At 38.4% G+C, this 26,895-nt stretch overlaps 1 protein-coding gene and 1 non-coding gene across 3 annotated transcripts in view; both read left to right on the top strand.

Moving 5' to 3' along the window:
- The window catches only part of Ranbp9 (RAN binding protein 9), a 78,611-nt gene that overhangs the window by 36,564 nt on the left and 15,152 nt on the right, over positions 1-26,895 (top strand). Inside the window, exons 3-9 of one of the 2 annotated variants that reach the window (NM_019930.2) lie at positions 8,578-8,630; positions 9,739-9,906; positions 14,250-14,272; positions 19,506-19,690; positions 22,057-22,169; positions 23,401-23,509; positions 24,954-25,144. In NM_019930.2, the coding sequence (NP_064314.2) occupies positions 8,578-8,630; positions 9,739-9,906; positions 14,250-14,272; positions 19,506-19,690; positions 22,057-22,169; positions 23,401-23,509; positions 24,954-25,144 (842 nt within the window). The remainder of the gene's footprint in view (positions 1-8,577; positions 8,631-9,738; positions 9,907-14,249; positions 14,273-19,505; positions 19,691-22,056; positions 22,170-23,400; positions 23,510-24,953; positions 25,145-26,895) is intronic. The other variant, XR_001780794.2, reaches the window with a different exon arrangement.
- Gm26064 lies at positions 18,870-18,978 on the top strand. Its single transcript, XR_003950779.1, has one exon. It is a non-coding gene; the product is annotated as a U6 spliceosomal RNA (small nuclear RNA).

Genomic DNA, 26,895 nt, shown 5'->3' with positions numbered 1-26,895 from the left:
ATGGATCAGATCATATTTTACTCCTTGAATAATAGATTTAAAAATTTCAATAACATTTACTATCATTTTAATGACTTTTTTGTTCTTTTCTGTGTTAATGGTTGCCTTGGCCCATGCATTCTTTCATCTGTTTCTGCTGAAATAAATCCACAAAACATTCTTTGGTAAGAGTCTGTGGTTCATAAATGATTAGTTTTTTATATGCCTTAATAGCTCTTTCTTTTCTTCTCATTCTTACTGCTTTCCTTGGGCATTGAAGTTCAAGTCTGCCTGCTATTACCATCAGTACCTTGACCTATGCCTACCACTAGGCTTTGTCATGAGCTGTTGAGAATGGGTGTCAGGTGACAGATAGCACTTGTTTGTTGGTGACTCTCCTCCTTGGTATCTTTTTACATTGTTCCTTTCATTAATTTTTCTCAATGTACCTTAAAGATAAGTCAGTGTTTAGCCTTCTCATGTTATACATTTCAATTTAGCAGTACACCTTTTGTTTCGTCTTGCTTGGTTTTGGTTTTGGTTTTGGAGACAGGGTTTCTCTGTATATCCCTGGCTGTCCTGGAACTCACTTTGTAGACCAGGCTGACCCTGAACTCAGAAATCCGCCTGCCTCTGCCTCCCAAGTGCTGGGATTAAAGGCGTGCACCACCACGGCCCAGCTAGCAGTGTACTCTTTAACTGTGGAAAAATTACTAGATAAGTGAACTCAATAGAGTAGTGTACCACTGGTTTTTTCTGTGTGTGTGTGATTATAATTCTTTTTATATAAAAATACCTACTTATTAACAAAAAAGGTGCTGCCAGGTTCATAGGTCAGTGGGTAAAAGGTATTTGTGCAAGACTGGATTCCCCGAACACACTCAAGTAGGAGGAGAGGACAGTTGCATGACGATTCCCTTTGATTTATACATGTCTGTCCTCTCACAGCCTGCTAATGGTCAGGAACTCAATGCTGCAGTCCATTGAGTTGATCATCCAGAATGGATTCTTGGTGCTGTTGATTTTGTATTTTAGGATTTTGCAACCTCATTTTGATTACGATTTTTTTTTATCTTTTTCATCAATTTTTTGTGTGATTAGCATTTTAACTTAATTTTTTTTAGTACAGTTTATACTTATTCCAACTCCTTGGAACCCAGTCTAGTGCAGTGATTCTCAACCTCCCTAATGCTGCAACCCCTTAATATAGTTTCTTATGTTATAGGGGCCCTCAACCATAAAATTCTTTTGCTGCTACTTCATAGCTGTAATTTGTTACTGTTATGAATCATAAGTATCTGAGAAGCAGGCTATCTACTAAGACCCCAGTGAAAAAGTCATTGAGCCCATGTCCCCCACAAAAGGGTCACAACATGTAGGTTGAGAACCTTTGTCTAGAGTTCTTTTTGGAGTTTCTAGGTCTTGCCTCAGGAAAATTTGAAGAGTGTTGCAGATTTAGTGACCAGTCCATTAATAACTGGTTTAGATCCTTGTTCAATTTCCCTCTTGCCTTCTAACCATGCCATAGTTCAGGTAACAGGTGGTATTCTGCTTTCCTTAGTTTTCTTTTAGTATGAGAAAGGTTTGGTCCAGTCTTTGTCATTAAACAATAAGCTTGGTGATCAGCTGTTTTTGACTGGAGCTACTTGGGAAGAAGTAGCTTAATTGGGGAATTGCCTCCATCAGAGCTGGCTTGCAGGCAAATCTGTTGGACATTTTATTAATTAGTGTTATTAATAATTGATGTAGATGGACCTACCCAGCCCACTTCCACTCAGGGTGGTCCTGGGGTATAGAAGAAAGCAAAGAGAGCAAGCCATGGCAAAGCAACATTTCTTCCATGGCCTTGACTTGAGTCCCTGCTCCAACTTTCCTTGTGATGGAATGTTCCCTAAAGTGGAATGTGAAAGACCTTTCTGCCTTCAGTTGGTTTTGGTCTTAGGGTTTGTTGTAAAATCGAAAGTAAACCAGGACACCCCTGTTGTAGAGCTTTGTGAGGTTTTGTTTCTCCAAAGAAACTTGGCACTGGGGAGTGGGTACACAGTCACAGCCTGTGTCTCCCAGTGAGCTTGGGCTGCTGTTGCTATGCTTTAACAGCACAGGCTGCATGGGCCAGTCTGCAGCCAACCTACATTCACAGTGGGCTCTAACTAGTAATCTTGAGAATTTCATTAACCTTTAGTTAAGCAAGGAATGGCCTGCTATTTACTTAAGTCTTGTCTTTTCTTGGAACTCTATATTTGTGTATATAAACTTTAAAATCTTTTTTTTTCCTAGTTTAAGAAATTGGATTGGAATGTGTCTTGAAATGTACTCAGTGTACCTACAGCTTTTAGAACAGCTGTTCTCAACCTGTGGTTTTCAACTCCTTTGGGGGTCCAACGACCCTTTCACAGGTCACCTAAGACCATTAGAAAACACGGATATTTACATTATGATTCATAACAGTGACAAAATTACACTTACGAGTAGCAATGGAAATAATTTTATGGTTGGGGGTCACTACAACATGAGGAACTGTATTAAAGGGTCACAGCATTAGGAAGGTTGAGAAGCACTGTTTTAGAAAGACAGTTATTTGTATTGTCATGTTATCTAGATACATGTTGTGTTATGCCTGTAGATTTGATACATTGTTTTTCAGCTTTGCTAGAAAACTTTTATTACTATTTTAGGGTTTCTGTGACTGTCACACACAGTGCTCCTATTTTCAGCTGTCTTTTGCTGGAATACGAAATTGATTTTCTTAATATCCAGTTCCTCTTTTAAAATACTTAGTTAATTTTAATGCTTTGAATAGTTTCTGTGGTTTTTGTATGCATATAATTATACCAATTACAAATGAATACCTTGTTTTCTAATGTTGTACTGGTTATTTTTTGTTTTATATTAGATTTTTAAAGATCTCCAAAACAGTGTTTAGCAGATACAAGCAACTCCTTGTTATTGTTTGAAATGGAAATGGCTTCACTGATTTTCACAGTATTGTTTTGTTGGGGCCTGTATTAGAGTTAGGGGAAACAGTATCATACCTAAGTAATTTCCTTTTCTTACCTTTACTGGATGCTTTGTGAGGAATGGTAGCTGAACATTATCAAATGACACAAAATCATACAATTGTAGACAAATTATAGACTTTAACAAATTGTATTCAATTTGCTTTTTCAGTTTTTGCACTTGTAGGTGTTTTGTATTTACTTCTGTTTAAAATCTCAGCTTCTATTGGTATTTATAAGGTTTTGAAATTTGTGTATATTGTTCTAGAAAGCCTTTATTGTCAGCTTGATTAAAGCCTACAGCCATCTGAGGCTAGAATTGCCCAAATCGGATTGACCTGTTTGCAGGTCTGTGGGAACCTTTTAAACTCAAAAGACAAGAGCGTAAAAGAGGGGCTTGTGGGGAGAGGAAGATCAGCAGGGTGGAGCAAGATGAGAAAGAGTAAGGCTGATAACACCATCAAATAATTATGCACATAAGAGTATGTTCTAATGAAGCTGTCACATAGCATTAATATATGCTACCGAAATCTTTCATTGTCGCTAAAACAGCCATTTAGGATTACAGTTTCTCAAAAACAAGTATAGAGGATCTCATGTGAGAAATATTAAATAATACAAAATATGTTTCCAAGAGGACACAGTGAACCTTCAGAACCCCCAAAATGGGATATGACTTCTTATTTGGATATAATGTCAAATTCATGAAAAATATTTGGAGTTGTTAATAATATTATACTACAAAATACATGTTGGAGTTTCTATATGACTATTTTCTAAAACTGAGCAAACTGACAATCTACCTAAACAAGGGACTCTAGTCTGTTCATTTATAAAATTAGAACAAAGTAATCATCACAAAAGAATATCCATGTTCTAGTTTGATATATGATAAAATACTCTGACCACCTTGAGGAGAGAAGAGTTTGTTTGGCTTGTACTTCCGACTACAGTATCATTGAGGGAAGTAAGGACAGGAAGCCTGGAGGAGCCTTGCTTGCTGGCTCACTCACTCACCTCAAGTTTATCTAGCTGTCTTATAGCCTAGGGCCAGCTGCCTAGGGATAATGGTGGGCTTGCCCATACCCCTCAGCAGCCATCAGTGCTAATGCAGGTGTGCTTGCTGTGTCACTGAAGAAAATGTCTCCAGGTTGTTAATAGCTTATTGGATAAAGTTATTGTTCTGCAAGCATGAAGCCTGAGTTGAGATCTCCAGTACCCACCTAGACATGGTGGCTTTTGTCTGTCACTCCAGTGGTAGGTAGGGTTCTGGTAAAGGTGGTTCCTGAGGGTTCACTTGTCCACCACTCTCGCTAACCCAGCAAGTTCAGTGAGACCCTGTCACAGAATACAGAGGGAGAGACCTTCACTACCATACTGACTGAAACAATAGACTCTCTAGAGTAGTTTTGATTTGCATTTCCCCCATGGCTAAGAATTTTGAACACTTTTTAAGAGCATTTATTGGCATTTTGTATTTCCTTTTAAGAATGCTGTTCAGTTATGTAGCACATTTTTTGATTGGTTATCTTATTGTCTTTGTGTATTCTAGATATTAACCTGTTGATGGTATAGCTGGCGATGATTCATACTGTAGGGTGCTCCGTTAACTGTTTTCTTTGCTGTATGGAAACTTTTTTTTTTTTTTTTTTTAATTTCATGAGGTCCCATTTGTCTATTTGCTGGTTTTATTTCCCAAATGACTGAGTCCTTTTCAGAAAGCCCTTGCCTGAGCCTGTATCTTGAAACGTTTTACCACTTTTTCCTCAAGTGTTTTCAGAGTTTTAGGTCTTATGGTAAGGTTTTTGATACATGCATTTGGTGTTGCTTTTGTTCATGGTGAAAGTACACGTCTACTCTCACTCTTCTACATGTAGACTTCCAGTTTACTAGAGCCCATTTGTTAAAGAAGCTGTCTTTTCTTTCCTGAGTATTTTTTGGCATCTTTGTAAAAACAGACAGACAAAAAAACCAGATTAGCTATGTGTCTTTGTACCTGGCTCTCCCATCAATTTACTGCATTGATGTGTGTGCTGTTGTTGTTGCTGTTGTTGTTGTTGTTGGTTGTGGTTAGTGCCATGCTGCTGTGTTACTGAAGCTCGGGAATGTAACTTAACATTATGGCTCTAGCCATAGCATACAACATTATTTTTGCTCATAAATGCTTTGAATATCTGTCTCAGTTACTTTACACTTTGCTAGGACAGAATGGCTGGCAAAAACAAGGAAGGAGGTTTGCTTTGGTTCACAGTTCAAGGTCACGACGCCCCTCCTGTTGGAGAAGTTATGGCAGCAGGAGCTTGAGGTTGACGGTGGCATTGCCTCCAAAGTTAGGAAATGAATGAATACTCAGTTCTCTTCCTTATTTTTATTCAGTCTAGAGCCACAGCCCGGGAGGCCCCCACAGTTGGCAGATTGTTCCATAACAATTAAGCCCATTTAGATAATCTCTTACAGGTGCACTTTATTGTACAAGCAGTTCTTGATTCCAGAAGGTTGAAAATAACTAAGTGCCACACTACCTGAGTGAGGTCTTTCTAATGTGTTTTGTTATCATTGTGTCTGTGCCACATGCTTGCCTGGTGCCCCTGGAGGCAGAGAAAGGGCATCAGTCATATGTGAGCTGCCATATGGGTGCTAGGAATTGAACCTAGATCCTCCAGGTACTATTTTAACTACTGAGTCATCTATAGCCTGAGTGAATTTAAACTTACGAATGAAAATTAAGATAGATTTTTCAATCTCTATATAAAGAGTGGCATTGAAATTTGATGGGGTTTACATTGAATCTCTAGATTACTTTTGGTTAGGGGAATCATTTTACAGAATTGATTATTTCAAATCCATGAGTATGGAAACTTTCCATCTTCTCATATCTTCATTTTTGAGTGTTTTAAAGTTCCTGGATTGATGAGACAGTTCAACAAGTAAGGGAGATTGCTGGCAAGCCTGACTACCTGAGTTCATTACATGAAGATTCACATGTTGGAAGGAGACAGACAACTCCTACATGTTGTCTTTTGGTATCTATGTACACCATGTTACAAATACCTGCACAAACAGAGATACATACAAAATAGATGAATAAAAACATCATTTTCTTGTAGAGATCTCTCACTTTGGTTAGTTTTTTCCCAGGGGTGTGTGTGTGTGTGTGTGTGTGTTGTGTGTTGTATGTTTCCCGCAGTTGTGAATGGGCTTATTTCCCTGATAGCTTTCTCAGCATTGGTATATATGAAGGTGACTGGGCTTTGCATGTTAATTTTGTATATTGACACTTTTCAAAACTTATCACTTCTAAGAGATTTCCAGTAGAGTCTTTAAGGGACTCTTACGTAAAATCATAATCTTCTGCGAATGAAGATAGATTGACTTCTTTGCTATTTGTATCCATTTTGTTTAATTTTTGTCTTATTGCTTTAGGTAAGACTTCGTACCATATTGAATAAGAGTGAGTTGAACAGAGGGCAGCTTTGTCTTGTTCCTGGTTTTAGTGGAGTGCTTTTGAGTCTTCCCTATTTAGTGTAATGTTGACTATAAGTTTATCATACATAGTGTTTATTATAGTGTTATATTCCTAGTGTCTTCAAGACTTTTAACATGAAATACTTTCAAAGGCTCTTATCTGCATTTTGAGGGGATGGCCATGTGATTTCTGTACTTGTCCATTTATATATAAAATTTGTAGTGTTTATTATAACCAACTATTCCTATGTCTCTGGAATTAAGCCAAGTTGATCATGGTCAGTGATCTCCTTGGTGTTTTATAAAATTTAGTTGGCAAATGTTTTGGTGGTCCCTCCCCCTTTTTTATCTTTGTTGTCTTAGGTACTGTTCTTATTATGAATAGATACCATGACCAAGGCAGCTCTTATAAAAGAAAGCTTTTCTTTATAGTTTTAGAGCTTGGTCCATTGTCAATATGGCAAGGAGTAGGTGGCACACATGGGGCTGGAGAAGTAGCTGAGACCTTTCCATCCTGATCTGCAAGCATACAGGCAGAGGGAGACTGGGTCTGGCATAAGCTTTTGACATTTCAAAGCCACACACTTCCTCCATCAAGACCTTAACTTCCAAATCCTTCTAATCCTTTCCAAGAGTTCCACTCCCCATTGACTAAGTATTCAAATATATGCATCTATATAAGGCCTTTCGTCTTGAAGACACTGAGAATATATCTCAACACAATAAACATTGTGTATGATAAATCTGTAGCCAACATACACTAAATAGGGAAGACTCAAAATCATCATACGTGTCCATTAGAAAGATTGGTCTATAGTTTTGTTTTTAAATGTTTTTATCTGGTACTGGTATCAGGATTAATACTAGCTTTATAAAAATAATTTGGTACTGTTCTATCCCTTAGTTTAGGGCCCTTTGGTGTTTGCTTTTAAAATTCTTGAAGTATTCAGCAGTCAATCTATTTGGGTTTGGATTTTGATGACTTGGCAGATTGATTGATTGATTGATTGATTTTTAAAACTAAAATCTTGTGACATTTATTTATCAGGGGCAGTATGTGATGTTCAGAGATTAGTTTGTGGGGAGTTAGCTCTTTGTTCTATTGTGTGGTCCAGCACCTTCACCTATTGAGCCATCATTGGCCATGGGTGGTTCCTCCTCGTCCACACCCAGTTGTTTCTGTCTATTTGTTATATAAATCTGTTGGAAGTATTTATCTCCTTTTGGTTTAGTTTTGCTAGGTCATACATATGTAGACATTATTTCTCCTATATTTTCCAACTTGGTGGACTGTATATTTTTAAGGTATATCTTTGCAATTTTCTGAATTATGATATACGTCGTAAAGGCTTCCTTTTCATCTCTAATTTTCTAAAATTGAGTCTTTTTTTTCTTTTGGTTAGTTTGATCAAGGACTTGTTTTGTTTTTTGAGACTGGGTTTCTCTGAGTAGCCCTACTGTCCTGGAACTCACTCTGTAGACCAGGCTGGCCTTGAACTCAGAAATCCACCTGCCTCTGCCTCCCAAGTGCTGGGATTAAAGGTGTGCGCCACCACTGCCCAGCGGATTTGTTGTTCTTAATCTTTTCAAAGAACTAACTTGATATTGTTAATAATGTGTATTATTATTAGTTTCTATTTTATTAATTTCTGCCTGATCTTGTTTTTTGTTTTCCATGGCTGATTATACTTTTTGTTCCTTTGTTATATTGTGAGATACTTTAGAGGTCTCTCAGGTTTCTCCTTCTTGGCATGTAGAATGTAGTATTGGCATTGTGTGTGTATGGAGAGGAAGCTGGTGACAGGCAGTCCTCTCCTTCCACCACGTAGATATCTGCTACGGATTAAACTCGTTCATCAGGCTTGGTTCTGAATGCCATCTCACCCACTGAGCCAGCTCTGCAGCCATTACTAATACTTTTAATGTATATACGAAGGATTACTATAGTTTACTGAATCTAGGTCTTATTGCTGGTTAATAGTGCTCTTTGTTGCTATGGAATACATTGTAATAACATTTCTGTGGCTATCTTAGAAGCCTCAGTTTTGGCTTGTTTCTAGTTATGTTTTGAGTATGTAGTGCTATGTCCGTACCTGACTGTAATAACCTGCATTTCCTTTCCTTTGTTCTCCAACAGCTACATGGGAATTGGTCTTTCTGCTCAAGGTGTGAACATGAATAGACTACCAGGTACACTTGAAAGTGAATTATAGTATTGTTAGAGCCTGACATTTAGGACTGACGTTTCTGCATTAAATTGTTAAGTAATTGAAATAGTTGAAAGGTAATAGCTTTTTAGATTTTGATCACTTTATATTATGAATTCTAAGTGGAAGTGAATTAAATTTCATGTTCCTCTGTAGAATTTACATAACATAATACCTATGCTTTGTTTTTCTGTTAATGTTTCATCCTTTTAAACTTTATATACTGTATCAGCCACTTGAAATATTTTAATGTCTCTGGTTCTTTTGCCACCAGTCTTATCCTGACCTTTAGCCCATGTTAATTGTGTGCCCGTGTGAGAGTAGGGACAGATGACAGAAGTGAGCTCAGGAGTGTGTGGCTGATGTGGAATGCTGTGTGAAAACCAGTTAGCAGAAGGAATTGATTCTGTTTCCTGATGTTAAAAATCAATAGTAGCAGAAAGTTTGTATTTAAAAAGCTAACTGACCTGTGCAGACCACTACAGTAAGTGCATTGAGTGGGCACACAGCAAGCCAGTGCTGCTGCCACCTCACTGGATTCTTGTAGAACTGGATGGGGTTTCATCGCATGCTTCTGCCAAAAGTTATGAAGGTTTAAGTGAGGTCTTAATTATAATAGGTAAGAATGTGTATAGTTGTGTGTATAAAATGGTTACAAATTACATGACTTTTACCTCTGGATCACCTTGAGAAGTTTGTGGTAACTGAAAGTTATACTTTACATTAAAGCATGTGTGTGTTATTCAAATAAAAGCAAAACTCCTATGCTATATTAGCTAAAGAACTAATGCATGGAAAAACATAACCTGGCATGACTGCTGTTTATGTTCACATTCCTGGTAGAAATTCTTTCTCCTCAGTACTTGTTTTTACTGTTCTGGGTGGTGAGTTTATTTTCCTTAATGTTGTAGACAGCATCCTAATGCTGAAATCACTATATAATTTAGTTATTGAGAATGTAGATGGACACTTGGAGCTTTTATCTGTATAATATCTGTCGTGCCGTTCTGAGTCATCTTACAACGTTAGTGGTAAGTGACTGATGAAGAGCCTTGTTTATCATTGTAAATATACTGAACCTGTCTCTCCAGGTTGGGATAAACATTCATATGGTTACCATGGGGATGATGGACATTCATTTTGTTCTTCTGGAACTGGACAACCGTATGGACCAACTTTTACAACTGGTGATGTCATTGGCTGTTGTGTTAATCTTATCAACAATACCTGCTTTTACACGAAGAATGGACATAGTTTAGGTACTGAGATGTTGTTTTAAATACAAAATAGCCAAATATTGTGATTATTTTACTAAGCATGATGGTTTTGTTTATTATGTGATTCTGTTTAATTATTCTATCCATGTCCATGTTAAGGAAGTGATAAAAACTTGTATTCAGTTAAGGCTAACTTATGTACAGAAGTAATACTAGAAGTGACCACCCAGTCCTAGTGATAGAAATGCCAAGCTTGGCTTGGACAAAAACTTCATTAGTTATTCAGTTCTCTAGTACAATTTAAAACATTCAGTTCTAAGAATATCGGGGGAGCAGTTAACGGAAGTGAACTGTAAAAGAGCAGAGTGGACATGCTTACACCTTAGGCCTGCTAATGGTGTTGCTGAAGGATGGTGTCTGAGACAAGTTTGTGGCACAGGAAAGAATTAAGTAAATAACAGAAATAAAAAGACACGTGGGCTAAAGTATGGCAATGAAACAAAGAATCATGTTGTAGGAATAATACAAAATGAAAGGCTCTAGCCAAATGTGCATTCGTTCATTAGTAGCATTGTGTGTAGTTACTGTAATTTTCCTTTTTTAAAAAATGTGTTTTTATTGTATTTATGTGTACACTTGGGTATGTTTGTGTGAGTGTGTGCCATGCATTTGTGGGTACTGGAGGAGGGCAGGAGGAGGTGTGGGGTCTACTGAACTTCTGGTGATTTGAGTTGATGAGTGTGGGTGCTGAGAACTGAACTTGGGTCTTCTAGACGAGCAGAAAGAGTTCTTAACTGCTGAGCCATCTCTCTAACCCACTGTTCTTTTTAAATTGCAAGAAATATAGAAGGTAATGAGACTACTGTTTTTTAAAACTTCATTTTTACCATTGGGAAAAGTATATGCTCACAGTAGATTATTTCTAATGGATAGAAATAAAAAGTAAATAATCTTAGAGGGTAGAAGCTGCTTTACTTCTGAACAACACTGTAAAAGTTGAACTGCAAGTAGTCTGCTTATGTATATAATGCAATATCTTAAACGGCAAGCCTCTGTGTGCCGTTACATCAAAGAAGATTCATTCTTAAGTTTCATTTGCATCGCAGCAGACTTCTGTAGTACCACAGCACAGCCCATGTATAAAGTCTTTGTGCTCCTGTCTGCCTTAAGATTTTTGCTTGCTTGCTTGCTTGCTTGCTTGCCTGCCTGCCTGCCTGCCTTCCTTTCTTCTCTCTCTTTTTTTTTTTTTTTAGTTCTGAAACTCTTCTCTTTTATGTGACTTAAAAATTATTACAGGTCTGGAAAAAAAAAACAACAAGTATTCTCATCCATGTATCATTTAATGACCCCGTGCAGACTATATGCAAAGTAGTTAACTGACACTAGTTTTGTACCAGCTGCTTTTAAACTGTTTAAGATCATAAACTTAAGGGAAATCTGCTTTTGGGTTTGACAGCTCAAAAATGCAAAACAAGACATTTTTAGAAAACCACGATTAGCCTTTTTAACACTAATTTTTTAAACTTTTCAGAGAAGAAATTTTATTTTGGGAGATGGGAAGATCACAGGTGATGTGATTTTTTTCCTATTAGATTTTCACAAACATTTAACTCAAACCCTTTCATTGAATAAGAAAGCCATTTTAAAAGGTAAGATGCTTAAGAAAAGGGTACCTATGATGGAATTATGTTCTAGTTTTCTGTAAATTTGAAATGTTTGATGGTATTCATAAATTCATAAATATTGAGCACATAGGAAATATAATAATAGTTAGTCAGAGCCCTGCAGTCAGTCTTGACTGGGTTTGACTCAAGAGGTTTCTTTGCCATGTGCCCTTAGGCAGCTTACTGAACATTTCTCAGTTTATAAAAACAGAATGCCTGTCACGGCTGCCATAGTAAGCTCATTAGAGAAAGCTGAAGTGATACCTGAGCAGTTACAGATGCTGGGTACCTCTGTCTGGGTGCCAGGGCTGAAGAGGTGACCTGGTTAAAGAAGAAGTTATCCCTGTGAACAGAGCGTCCCTAAGATGCTGCAGTAGAACACAGCCCCACCCATTCATTCCTTTACATCAGTTACAGGTTTTCTGTGGCTGCTTTCCTGGGCCAGTGGCAGAGTTGAATAGTGGTGACAGAGACACCATTACTACCTAGAAAGTACTACCTAGTTGACCACTTACAGGACTGTCTGGACTCTGGAATCTGGAAGATAAAATGTTACTCAGTCCCTATCCATTCCTATTCCCAAGGGCGTTTGTAGAGGGATATTTCTACAATAAGATTGGCAGAGCTGTGTTTCTGGCTGAAACCAGGGTTTTAAAATTGAACATGTACTTACTATATAAAGAAAAATGGAGAGGTTTTTATTTGGAAAAATAAGAGAGCTTAAGTAACAAGATTTTTTTTAACTTTTTTTTTTTTAAATCAGACATCATTTGTTACTTAGAGATAACATTTCAGAAAGCTTTCTCAGCAGGTCAGGAACGAGCTTGGAAAGTGAAATGTCTGTAGTTCTCCCAGCTTCCTCTCTAGGCACCTGTTTGTGGCCCTGAACTATGTAGGTGTGCACACTTATTTGCCCATGGCCAAAAGTGCCGATCTCTGGAGCTAATCTGGAATTTTTATTAGCATTCTTGATAAAGAGAAAAAACTTTAGTAACTACTGACAAAGAATTTTTAGTAAAACAATGTAAATTTAGAGACCTATATATAAGCACATATCTTTGAGAAAAATAATTAGGCTACACTAAAATGTTTTTAAAATGATATCATGATTTGTTAAGATGTCCTCTCACTTTTTTTGTATTGTTTAATTTCCTGATGATTTTGGAGTAAGTTTTTATCTTTGGCTCCTATTCACTGAGTGAAGCTGTAGTGAGGATGTTTTGTATGGAGTGACAGAAGCAATGCGCCGAGCTGAGCCTTCCTTTGAGAGATGCACAGAGCAAGCTTTACCAGTCACAAGCATTTTTACATACAAAAATAAATCACAAGTTAAATATCTCTTATCTGAAATGCTTAGGACCAGAAACATGGAAGATTTTGGATTGTAGGATATTTGTGTGTATATATCTGTAGGAGATATATCCTACGGGATGGAACCCAAGTGTGAGCGGAAAATATCACTGGAGTTTCCTATGTGCCTGACACATATAACCTAACAGTCATTTTAGGCCCTGTTTTTAGTCTGCCTGCATTTTGAACATGACCTATCACGTGTGTTGTGGTAGAACTTGGCCCTAATGGCACCGTTAGTTTTAGAGTTTGGATTTTCAGCTTAGAATTGTTCAGCCTATGATATTTATATTCATCGTGCCTTTTTACTTTATTACTATAATAAGTAGAGTCAGATAGCTTCAGGTGAGATTGGTTTTCTCTTGGCACAGCATAGTACTAGATGCTCTTACACTTTTGATGCTTGTCAGAACAAGAGAGGTGCTTGTGCTAGGGCTGTTTGTATGCTTCCAATGTGTGCAGAGGCTGATGGGTTCATCAGCCCTTACTTGAGATGTTACTTTTTAAAAACAGTAGAGTAAGATGCTATAGAAATGCTTAACCTCTTTTGTTGTATTCTTTGTAGTTCAGACTGCCAGTATACTTATGCCATTACTGGTGTTCCAGTTCTTTGGCACATGGTTATGTTGAAATTCCTGTTGAGATATTCAGGAGCACTCGCCATCCTTCAAGAAAGAATAGATTTGTTGGGTTGTGTTTTGAGACAGGGTCTCAGCATGTAGCCTAGACTGGCCTCATATAGAGGTCCTTGTAACTCAGTTTCCTGAGTGCTAGGATAACAGGCATCCTGTCAAGAAACTGTTTTGTTTTGTTGTTTTAGAAATAAGTACAATGCTTTCTTGTGTTCACTTTTTTTTTTTTTACTAGAAAATGTCTGTTCTTTTTACGTAAAGTAGTTTTTATTTATTTTTGATTTTTGGAGACAGAGTCTCCCCAAGCTCAGATTGAATTTGCTGTGTTGCCAAGGATGCCTTGAGCTTGCCTCTGTCTTTTGAGTGCTGGGATTGCGGGCATGCACTGCTTTTATAAAAGCTAAATCTAGACCAGCATTTAGTACTGAGGTGGATAATACAACTTTTGGGTGAAATTATCAAATCTGACACTGTTGCAGCCAGTGTTCTCATATAGCACTGAAGGCTTATCTAAGATCACTTTAAAACTCTCGAGTTAATGCCTGTATCCCAGAAATAAAGTGTGTGTGACCAGTAGGACTGACGATCTCTATAGGACAGCAGTCACACAAAGTTAGGCTTTTCTTTTACCTCTTCTTCCTTTCCTGTTGTCCCCCATTGCTTTAGTTAGATATTTAGGTTTTTGATATTACCCTCCTTCGAAAAAAAGCCAACTAATACCTTTCTTTTTTCTTTTTAGGTATTGCTTTCACCGACTTACCGGTAAGACCTAATTTTTTGAAAGATCTTATTTATTTTTAACTAAAAGAAGTTCAAGAAACTAGAAGTAGGCATGTGGAGCAGCCTCCCTCATTCTAAGTGCATGAGCTGCCATCAGACAGAGGACCTTCCCCAGGCCTCGGGAGCTTCAGAAAATGCTCCAAACGCATTGCGTCCTGCTGCACAGCTCACGTGGGATTACCTAAAACACCCAGAAAGCTTTGCTTGTGGATTGGACCTGTGGCTTCCCGTGCAATAAGCATTCCTTTACACTGAGCTATTCCCCAGCCCCAAAACACTCTTTTGATACTATGTGCTCATTTAAAGTGTGGTTCCTGGTTATGTTTGAGCTTTTCAGCTAGGATTGTACACTTGTAACTGTGCATTCACCTAAGGTGTGTTGTTGGAATCATCAGCTCCTGTGCTTTTGTGTCCATTAGCAGCCAGTAAAGATGTCTGGAGTTAGGTTTTGAGATTAGTGTCTACGGTAAGGAAATTTACAGAATGAGCACATGAAAAATAGTGAATTGTTATATTTTGAAGTTTATGTACTTTGGAGAGAAAGAGCTGTAGAAGTTGTGTGCTTTGCTCAAAGTGGAACTTGAGCTGAGACTCTGACAGAGTAGGTCAGTGGATATGCAGGACAAGAGTATTTAAGAGGAGAGAAAAGTGGTCAGACAGAGTCTAAGACCAGGTTTGGGGGCTAAAGAGATGGCTTATCAATTAAGAACATACATTGTTCTTCCAAAGAACCAGAGTTCAGTTCTCAGAGCCCATGTCAGGCAGCTCATAACTACCTGTAACTCTAGCTTCAGGGCATCTGACATCCTTTTCTGGCCTCTGTAATCTTGTATTCATACACATAAATAAACCTTTTTTAAAAAAGAAAGCAGACTTGACTTAGGATGGTAGGCCTGAGGACCTGAGTCCATGGTGGAGGTGGGGCTGCTTGGTGATAAGCAGAGCAGCTTTCTTTGCTTATTGCTTTGTGTCTGAGGATCAGACCCCAGACTCTTGCACATGGTTGGCAAAAGCTTAGCACTGAGCTACACCCCAGCACTTGGTCTTTTAATCTTAAGGTGGGAGCTGTCCATGTTGCCCCATCTGCCCCTAAACTTCTGCTTGAGCAATTGCTCAGGCATCCTTCTGCCATAACCTTCCTGGTAGACACCACAACATCTGTTGGAACATTTTGGGGGGCAGGGTGATTCTTAGTTGGGTAGAAGAGTCAAATATGGTCACATACACAGTTGGGTTTGCAAACTGGAATTAAAGAGACTCATCCATGGTAAGGCTAAGTGTTCAAGTTTTAAGTGCACGTGGACAACTGTAGGTGTGTGTTGACACAGAAGAGAAGTAGACAGATTTCTAGGGCATGATAAGTTTAGGTGAAAATAAGAAACTATCAAAAAGCCGGGTGTGGTGGTGCACGCCTTTAATCCTAGCACTTGGGAGGCAGAGGCAGGCGGATCTCTGAATTCGAGGCCAGCCTGGTCTACAGAGTGAGTTCCAGGACAGCCAGGGCTACACAGAGAAACCCTGTCTCGAAAAACAAAAACACAAAAACCAAAAAACAAAACAAAACAAAAAGAAACTATCAAAAAGAAATTGAGAATTAATTAGTGAGGTAAGAAAGAATACCTGCTGAAAGCCAGCTGAAGATACAATCCAGGGAGAAGCTGTATTACTTTCCAGTTGCTAGGATAAAGATAAGTGATAAAACTACCAAAAATGGCTTACGGAAGAACTTGTTTTGGCTTCTGGTTCCAAGGGATAGGAGTCTTGTTATGGCAGAGAAGCTTGGCAGCAGGCCAAGGAAATAAAGTTTTGTGGTGGTGACAGACAGGGTAGTGTCTGTGTGCATTTGCACGCGCGCACACACACACACACACACCCTGAGGCCAAAGTAAGAAAACATTAGGAATCTCTCTCTGTTGCCCTCACTGAACCTGAAGCTTGCTGTTTTCTGGTGGGAATCCACTGTCTCTGCCCCATCATTGAGATTACATGCACACATAACCATGCCCAGCTTTTACACGGGTCCTGGGGACTTAAACTCAGTTTCTCCTGCTTTCACAGCAAATTCTTATCCACTGCACCTACCCTGCAGGTAAATTCTGCAGGTAAGATGATGGCATCCTTAACTATTGGGGGCTCTTTCATAAAAACACTTGTAACTGTTACAGGGTTTTGTTGCTGGGCATTTTGCTGTTGATGCCCTGAGCATGTTAACACATGACGGCGGCCGTGCTGTAGTAGTTCTCTTTCCTCGTGGTTGGCCAGCGTAGCAGGGATCATTCAGCGAAGGCATACCTGGTTTTCAGCAGTGTGTGAGTTTTGTCTGTGTGTGTGTGTCTGTCCCTCTTTGGTGATGTGTGGTAGCCTCCCCTAGCCCCATGTAGAGTGAGGCAGTGGCAACTTTGTGTCACTGAACAAGGTAAACATGGTGGTAGTTCTTACAGGTTTCCTTTGATGGCCTGGGTCTCTAGGGCTCTAAAGTCTTCTGGGACTTCCGCAGGCTATATTTCACTTTTCTACTGCAAGAATAAAGGAAACTCTAGTCTTTCCCTTACAGGAATTGCTTAGAAAATATTTATATGTCCCTTATCTATGCTTTCTTTTGAGTTGTTTGGAGCATTGAATCCTGGGGGAGTATATTTGCAAAAAATCTTGTCCTTGACTGTATTGTACTATTCTTCGGTCATAGCATCTTTACCCAGTTCTGACAACCTTACATCGTTTTGTTGTTTGTTTGAGATGCAGCTTGGCTGGGACCTATGATGACCCTTTCCCAGCCTCCTGGGATAGCTTTCTACTAGACCTTGTATTTTTAAAAAATAATTTTCCCTTGTTTGAGAAATATCTTTTAAAACACCAATTCAGTTTGAAATTGGGTACATATATATTCCTTTTATTGTCATTAGCTGTTCTCCTTTAAGATTTTTAAATTTTAGGTATAGTCATGTTTTACCTGCATGTATATCTATATAGTACATGCATGTTTGGTGCTAGCAGAGGCTGCAGTAGGATTCCCTGGAACTGGAGTTATAGACAGTTGTGAATTGCCATGTGGGTGCTGGGAACTGAACCTGGGCCCTCTGCAAAAGCAGCAAGGGCTTTTAGCTGCATCACCCTCTCTAGCCCCTGCTCATTTAGAGCATTGCTACTTTCCAAGGCAACAAGCTGACTTGAACGTAGTTGCCATTTATTTGCTTTTGTTTTTTGTTGTTATTGTTGTTTTGCTGTTTTCAGAAGAAATATTTATAATAGAATAAAACTTAAATTGTTAAATATTCATTTGAATGTGTACGTTAGTAGGAATAAAATGTTTAAGACGAGGTTTCTCTGTGTGTAGCCTTGGCTGTTCTAGAACTGTTCCTGTAGGAGCAGGCTGGCCTGGAATTCACAGAGATCTGCCTGCTGGAATGAAAATTGTTTGCCACCACGGCCTGGTGGGGATGATAAATTTTTAAAAGAGGAATTTCCGATCTATATTCTAAATGTATATAAATGCATGGTAAACCACTCCTCCTTAAGCTTATAGTTTTTGTCCTGAAATTACAGAATTGTCTTGCACCTTTGTTGATGCCTTTGGTTCCTTATATTTTTTGTTTTTAAAGTATTTAATAATTAATTCTGTGATGGATTTGGATGAAAAGTTTATTATGCTAGAAGAAATTTTTTCTTTTACACGATGCCATTAACAAGCTGTGTGCTTTTGGATTGTCTCAGGTCTCATGTTTTCTAAGTGTTGACATGAGAAGACTATCCTGAGTGTCTTACCTGCTTTGGGTTTAAATTTTTAATGTGTTAATTCTGCTGATTATGAAGAGTTAAAGCTAGGCATGATGGATCACCCCTGTAATCTTAACACTTGGGAGGCTGAGTTCAAGGCTACCTGAGACTTGTCACAATAAAGAGGACATACATAGCCATAATCTCCCCAGCACAAAGAATCAATACTTTTGTCTTACCACATATCTTATCTGAATGATCTAATACAATTTTGTATTCGTTTTGACATATTACTTTGTTTTTGATTTATGTTGCTTGTTGAAGTTACTTTTAAATATTTTGTAGTCTGCTACAAAATATATTTACCTTGTTTGTAGTGAAGATACTTGTGATACCTACAAATAAAAGCAAAGAAACAAGGCTCACGTCCAGACACTAAAGTGGGAGGGTTGGAGTCCCGGGATGAAGATGAAACTTGCTCTAGTGTTGGCAGCCTGTGTGCTGAGTTTGCTTGTTGGTAGTAGAGCAACCCTGGGCAAGTTATTTAACTTCTGGTTCTCAGTTTGTGCATCTGTGTAATGGCAGCAAGCACCTCACAGTGATTCTAAGGAGTGAAATTGGCATTTAGAGAGTACTAGGACATGATCTCTTTAAATGCAACAGTCAGTAACAGCAAAAAGAAGGGATCTGGCATTTTGTCTGTGTGTATTTGAAGATAACTTCTTTTTATATTTGATGAGGTTTTTTTTTCACTTTAATAACTTAGGGTATATTTGAATGCATTTCAGTTTGAATATTCAGATTTGTCTCTTCCTTTGAAATTATACTTTTGAGGTTTTAGTTTTGCATTGAAAGTCCCCAAAGTGTGCTCACTTTAGCAGCACATAAACACTAAAATTGGAACGATACAGAGAAGATTAGCATGGCTCCTGTGCAAGGAGGACCTGCAAATTTGTGAAGTGTTCCATGCTTTCAGGGGCGGGGGGTGGTGGTGAATCCTTATAGCCACACTGTGTCTTGCTTAAAGCAAGTTTTTATAACTGTCTTTGTAAAGGCAGGCCTTACAAATAGTCTGGTAATGATTGTAGTGATTTTTAAATGGTACTTTCTGTGAACCAGCTATAATATACATTTTTTAGATATGTAGTTTATATAAAGGCTGAGTTAATTTTAAAGCTTAATAACTGTTATATGATATTCTGAAGACATGGGTTAAATTTCCATGCATTAGAAATGCAAGGCCACATGGGTTGTGTGGCAGGGCCCCAGAGTCACCCATGTGGGTATCTTAGTTTATATTTTTTTGATGGTTACAGTGAAGGAAAGAACACTTTTTCATCCAGCATATAATGTATTTTGTTTTAGTTGTCCTCTGCTCATATTTAGATTGAGGTTTTAAAATACTCATTATATAATTTATGCTTCTATACTTGCAATGCAAAGGCAATGAAGTCCTTAGTGTACAATAACTAGATACTTAAGGAAATATGTTGTCTTACAGCCAAATTTGTATCCTACTGTGGGGCTTCAGACACCAGGAGAAGTGGTTGATGCCAACTTTGGGCAACATCCTTTTGTGTTTGATATAGAAGACTACATGCGAGAATGGAGAACCAAAATACAGGCCCAGATAGACCGCTTTCCTATCGGGGATCGAGAAGGAGAATGGCAGACCATGATCCAAAAGTAAGAGCAAGGAATTTTAAATGTACAGATTCAAACACTGAACGTTTATAGGCAAACTATTCTTTTTGTCTTCAAAGATGTATCTCCAGAAGTCTAGTTTAAATCCTAATCATTTGTGTGTACTAGTGATTATATTTTAATCTCAAAAGGTAATCCACCAATTGGAGTAAAATAGCATTGGTTTAAGCACCCTCAGAATTGTGTCTGTCTGATTTAACTGGATGGAGGTAGTAAAGAGACACTTGACCATAAAAGTAGCGTAATTCAGTTTTTTTACCCTTACTAAGATGACTCAGTGAAGTCTGTAGGTTATGCAGTCAAACTTCTAAAAATGTTGACAAAAAAGAGATAAGTTTAGAGGGTGACCTAGATCGTATGTTATTGTGGGTTCTGTGATCATCGTCAGCAGTAGTTCAGGTACATATGGAGGAAAAAGAATGGTTGTTTGATGCTTCCTCTCAATGCAGACAAGTATGAGGGTACAGCCAGAGTGGGCACACGGGATGGTCCAGCGCTGAGGAGTGTGGGTTGCTCGTCTCTGTAAGAGTGTTAGCAGGGTGGCTCTAATGATTGGAGCGAACCCCTTCTTTACTTTGTATTTAGCATTTCATTCCAGGAATCTACCCATAGGTCTCTACTCAAAAGACTTCAAAATTTAAATTAAAATTTAAAAACTTGGGTAGGGAAGCTATTCCACCAAGATGGCAGAAAGATGGCTTGCTGCCAAGCTTTTCCTCCCAAGTTCTGTTCCTGGGACCCACATACTAGAAGGAGAAACAAGCCCTTACAGGTCCTCTGACCTCCACATGTGTGCTATTGTGTGTGTATGCATACTCACAATAAACAAGTAAGTAACTGTAATCTTAGAAATAAAAAAGCCTTAGTAACTATTTTTAATGCTATTTCTTATATAAGTTACCATTAGACACTTAGGATAAGGTAAAGGAAATGAAGACCAAGGAGCAATGACTGTGGAGTTAGCCCAAGTGCAGCATATATACTTTGAATTCATTAATAATAATGGAGGATGGCCAGCAGCAGAGAAGAAAGTAAGTGTTAAAATCTGTTAGGAGGAAGAGCTTTGTAGTGGCTTTATATGCTTTATTTCATAGAATTTTGTAAGGAGCAGCAACAAAATTGAATTCCTGTGACACTCGACTTTTCTAGACTATATGTCTGTCAAAAGTCTAGAGACAGTGCCTAGATAGCACTAGCATTAAGTGACAGTTGTTAAAGACTGATGTAGACTGCATATATACAAAAGTTAAATACCATTAAATTAAACCATTCTGATTGTATAATCTAGGCCAGTAAAATAGCCAACATCTTCAAATATATCATCAGTATGCCATGGTTGTGAAAGTATATTTATAATTGCTTTAAAGGTTCTTTGATTTAAATTTTTTTCTTTTATTCTTTTTGTTGGGTATTTTATTTACATTACAAATGTTATCCCCTTATCTGCCCCCCCAAACTCCCTATCCCATCCTCCCTCCCCCTGCTTCTATGAGGACGTTCCTCCATCCACCCACCCCCACCTCCCATTGTTGCATGACAAGGCCATCCTCTGCTACATATGCAGCTGGCACCATGTTTGTTGATGGCTTAGTTCCTGGGAGCTCTTGGGGGATGATTTAAATATTAAGAAAACCTTTTTGTGTATTGTTTAGGGAAGATAGTGATTGGAGGTAACAAGTTTTTTATTAATATATTGGATTACCAGTTTTGCTAACTATATTTTAAAAGGAAGTTTGTTGTCTTAGAAATGTATCACTGTCTTTAAATCTTGCACAATGAATTTTCTGTCCAAAACGATCAAATTGATGCAAGACTGATTCCACATTGTTTAATTGTTTCTTGTGGACTCTGTTCTGAGCAGTTCTCTCTCTGGGCTAACATTAGAGTCTCTCCTCACACTTGTGAGATCTCATCTCATCTGCAGGATGAACACAGAATGCTGTTGGAACTGCGGAACACCAAGTACTAATCAGTTATCTCAAAGCTAGGTGTTTTATTCTGAACTAACCTCTTTTTGGGATGTCTGTAATTAAGGTGAGACAGACATTTTGGTTAGTAGGATTGAATAATGGGAACATGGATAAAGAACCAGGGTAATAGGACCCAAGGATTAAATGTAAAAAAGACGATTTTAATGTCTTTCGTCTTATCTTAAATTATGTTTTGGACTATTCATAACTAGAGCAAAATGTTACTCTCAAGTTATTTTAAAATTGAAGATTGAAGAGCCAGGCTTCAAGGAAATAGATTGATTTTTGTAATACCAAGTTGTACTTTGTTAACAAAAATTGTAGTCTGAAGCATGTATTCTCCTGACTAAAAGATGTGTTTCTTCTTTTTGTTTTAAGAATGGTTTCATCTTATTTAGTCCACCATGGGTACTGTGCCACAGCAGAGGCCTTTGCCAGATCTACAGACCAGACTGTTCTAGAAGAATTAGCTTCCATTAAGAATAGACAAAGTAAGAATACTGTGGTACACAGCAAATACTTGTTTTTAAATCATACATTTGGTTGCTTTGACTTTTAGAAAACTTAATTTTTATTAAAAATTTCCCCAATATATTGTTTTAAAGTGGATGCCTCCAAATCTGTCTGCACTGACTCTCTGAGGTGTTTGTTTTTGTTTGTGGCAGGGTTTTGTAGCCCAGGCTTGACCTCGAGCTGCTCACCCTCATGCCACACTCAGGACAGTTTTGTTTTAAAAGTTCACACTGGAGTTTTAAATGTAGAAATGCAGCTTAGAACTTTAAAAGTAAATGGCTTTATTGTGTTTCCATTAAAAAATCACCCGACTTTCCTGTGGGTTGGGATGGAGGTGTCAGCACCCAGCAGGTGGAGGATGGGGCAGGAAAGCCGCCTTAAGCTTTCAGAGATGCAAAGTTTCCTTTTGTTGGTTTGGTAGTCTTGATGAGGTAGTGGAGATAGTATATGAAATAAGTTTTTTCTTTGAAAGAAATTTAAATATCTTCTAATTTGCTGCCTAAATTTAAGGCAGTGTTGATCATAAGTATGTTACTGCTTAGGGCCTTGTGGCTGGTACTGTTTTCATCAGGGCAAGGCAGACTGACAGCCGATGTAAGTCAGACATTCCAAAGTCAGTACTGCAGCCCGTGAGTGTAGATCCCACCTGATGGGCAGGGTGGGAAATCGGACAGGCAAACAGAATCAGTAGGCTGGGCGGACGGATCTTGTCCTAGGTGCGACGGCTAGGGTGAGCCAGGCGGCTAGGGTGAGCCAGGCGCTGGTGCTGTGCTCCCCGCATGCTGCTCCCTCCCCCTGCCCTAGTGCCCTCCTTCAGCAGGGGAGGTGACTAACTCAGGGTTTTAGTCTACTGAAGCTCCAGCCTAGGCAAGGGCTGCGGCTCCAGGCCTGAGTCTGAAGAGCCAGTAAGAGTTTATGTCTTCTCTTAAGTGTAGTCTTCTAAATCTTACTGTTTGAAAATATAATACTGTACAATGCATGTTTTCCCTATAATATTTACATATTTTTATTTATGATATTTTAAAGTAGTTACTGAAGTAACTTTTCTAATTTTTTTCTTGGATTTTCTAATCTAAACTTAAAGCTAGTAGACAAAGAGAGTTTGACAATAATTGTTTAGAGGTTTTCACTGTTACTTATTTTCTGGAGCGATTTAAGGTTGTCTCTGCTTTTGTAGAGTTTAATATTTTTGCTTTTATTTCTGAATAGGAATTCAGAAGTTGGTGTTAGCAGGACGAATGGGAGAAGCCATTGAAACAACACAACAGTTATACCCAAGTTTACTTGAAAGAAATCCCAATCTCCTTTTCACATTAAAGTAAGTTTTAGTAAATGTTATTTTATATGCTGTACATCTGAAGTAATTAAAATTATCTTCATAACTTCCGGTTTTGATTTTTGGTCTCCCTTGCTTCAGTTATTTACATATAATTAGATAATATAGCACATTTAAATGACATTTTAAAGAACATGTGGAGCTAAGCATGTCCCGAGTAGCAGAGCAGATGCTTAGCGTGTGTGACTAGAGAAGGTGCTTTGTGTTAGGGTCTCTGTGCACATGGTACTTGGATTGGCTTTTATCATTCCATCTTTACACTGTGAATGTCTCCTTAGAAAGCAGTAATGCCAGCTCTTTGAAAGATAGCTTGAGTAGCTCTTTGGATATATTGAAAAGTGATAGTAAAGTATGAACACAGTTTGCTCTTTTACCCATTATTACACATTTAGGTGCACTTGCGTTTCTGTGTATTGCTGGGACTTTTCTGTCTTAGACTGCCCTTTAAACACTAGCTGCTTCTCCCTTGTTCACTTGCCCAGAGTCCTCAGAGACTATTGATTTTGTGACTGGCTTAGTCACTGAGTGTACGCTCCTTATAAGTTTCATCTGTACTGTAGCATGTGTCAGAATTTTCCTTAATTTTGAAGGCTGAAGATGATCCCATCGTGTGTAAGCAGTGCATGTTGTTTAGTCTTCTGTCTGTTGATGGAGTTGCTTCTGTCTGTCTCTGCTATACCAAGCTCTCAACCAAAATGGACCTCAGTTGACTTTAGAAGACTAAATAATTCTACTGTGGAAAAAGGCATACAGGCATCTGCTTGAGGCCTGGCTTTCAATTCTTTATTTACCTAAAAGTAGAATTGCTGGTTCATTGCTGTGCTCAGCATTTTGAGAACCCCATGTACTGGTTCTTTGCTGCACTCTGGTTTCCTTCCTGCAGAGTAGAAGGGTTCCAATCTTTCCACGTCATCATCAACACGTATTTTCTGCATTTTAGGTTTCTAATTTGACATTTAAAAAAAAAAATCTTTGTTACTTAAAAAGAATGCCTTTAATCAACCCACCATTCATAACACAGAGGCAGGTGAATCTCAGAAATTTCAAGGCCGGTCTGGTCTGCATATAACAAGTTTAAGGCCAGCCAGGGCTGCAAAGTAAGACCCTCTATAAAAAAACAAAACGGGGGTTGGGATGCTACTCAGCTTAGGATTTCAGTCTTGTAAGCAGTACAAAGTCAAACTCAGCTTAGGATTTCAGTCTTGTAAGCAGTACAAAGTCAACTGAGGTCCATTGTGGCTGAGAGCTTGATGTGCAGCCTGGGCTGGGTCAGGAAGGGCTGTGTGGGAGAGAGAAGGCTGTACAGGTGCATGCGTGCCAAATCTTGCTTACTTAACTCACTTGATATGATACCAAGTAAATACTGATTTTCAGTTTTCATATGACGTAATGATTATGCCTAAGTAAACTTACTTTTTTCTTTCAGAGTACGTCAGTTTATAGAAATGGTGAATGGTACAGACAGTGAAGTGCGGTGTTTGGGAGGCCGAAGTCCAAAATCTCAAGACAGTTATCCCGTCAGTCCTCGACCCTTTAGTAGTCCAAGCATGAGCCCCAGTCATGGAATGAGTATCCACAGCTTAGCACCAGGCAAAAGCAGCACTGCACATTTTTCTGGTGAGACGACGTCTTTTAAATTTTTACTCTCCTTTATGTAATTTTGAATTAAACAGTTTTTTTAATCTAAGCATTCTTGTACCTTTTTCCAGTTGTATGTGTACAGTGTCCTGTTTCATATGACAGAACATGGGCAGGACACTAATACTAAGAATTCATGAGAAACTGAGACTGTTACTAGATGTCCCCAACTACATGTCATCATTCAAAATAAGTTGTCACTAACCACTGACAATAGTGAGAACACAGTGAGGGATTTAATAAAGCGTGGGACTAACTGGGGTCTGGCTGTGCTGTCCCCCTGATGGCCAAGCTCAGCTGCGCTCCTGTCTCTCCTGACTTGCTCCTAATGTTCTTTACAAGCTCATGTCCTCCCCTGTCCCCTGTTCGGCTTGTTACTGCTCACTCTGGCCCCCGGTGTTCCCGGAATGACAGTTTCCTTTGCTGCCTCTCGTGCTGTCACTGCTACAGACCTTTCTCTAATCCTCAGTCTTCTCTTTGCATCTCTGTCTTTCCCAGCATGGACTCTTAGCTCTATGTATTTAACTTTATTTTTGTTGTTTGATTTTTCATTCTTAAAGATTTATTTATTTTATTTATATGAGTACACTGTAGCTGTCTTCAGACACACCAGAAGAGGGCATCAGATCCCATTACAGATAGTTGTGAGCCACCATGTGATTGGTGGGAATTGAACTCAGGACCTCTGGCAGCGCAGCCAGTGCTCTTAAACACTGAGCCATCTCTCCAGCTCCCTCATTCTTTATTCTTGAATTAATGGATTAAGCAAGTAGTGTTTTCCCAGGTACTGATTTAGAGACATTAAGAAGTACCAACAAGTTTTACAGAGTTTGACCTCTTAAGCACAATTTTAATCCTCACTTATTATAAGCTACATATAATACTCATTTAATGTAGTTACCTAAATATACAGTCTACATGAGTAGTTTGAATAGCCATAAAAGGACGGTTTTATTTAGGTATATATTTCCACAACGAAAGTACTTGCAGTTATGTCGGAAAAACACTGCCCCAAATCCTTGTCTGTTACTCTTCCTACTGAAGCATTTTCTTTCAGAGGCTTTAATTTTATCAAGGAAATTAAAACTTAACAAATATATTATAAATGCAAGAAGGTTTTAAATCAAAAGGCTCCTCAACACAGAAGTCCTAACATAAAACTTTTAGTTCTTTACAAAAACACAGGACACTGCTCTTTGAAAAGAATATGACAGCAAAGGATCTATTAAGATAGATAATTTTATTAAAACTTGGTTCCTTAAGAAAGAAATTAGTCACTCTCTTTAATAACCTCTCAGCCCACTGTTGTCTAAAACCTTCAGATGCATAGAGTACAGGTCTCAACTACTTTATCAAAGTCAAAAGGACGTTTAAATTTCACATATACACCCCCGGCAGACAGCTTGCAGTGCACAAATGATCCAACTAAAGCATAAACTCTGCTTGACTTCACATGTGGGACTGCATGCTTTGCAGCACTTTATCCTAGGTTTCCTCATGAAACTCCAGGAAGCAATCTGAATATGGCCAGATAAAGCCGGATGTTAAAAGCTTGGGTTAGGAATCTAAAACTGAAGACCTCTTTCATTGCATGCCTATCAGGACTACTAAAGAAAACAGTTTAATTTATGGCCTCCACAGAAAATACCATAATTTCAGAAATCATTAATGGTATCAAGATCTTGGCCAAAAAGCTTTTCTAGCCCTTTTGAATTCTTTATCCATTTAAT

Source organism: Mus musculus, chromosome 13 (genome assembly GCF_000001635.26).
Source record: "Mus musculus strain C57BL/6J chromosome 13, GRCm38.p6 C57BL/6J".
Taxonomy (NCBI): Eukaryota; Metazoa; Chordata; class Mammalia; order Rodentia; family Muridae; genus Mus; species Mus musculus.
Note: the sequence above shows the minus strand (reverse complement) of the source record. Positions and strands in the feature narration are given on the sequence as shown.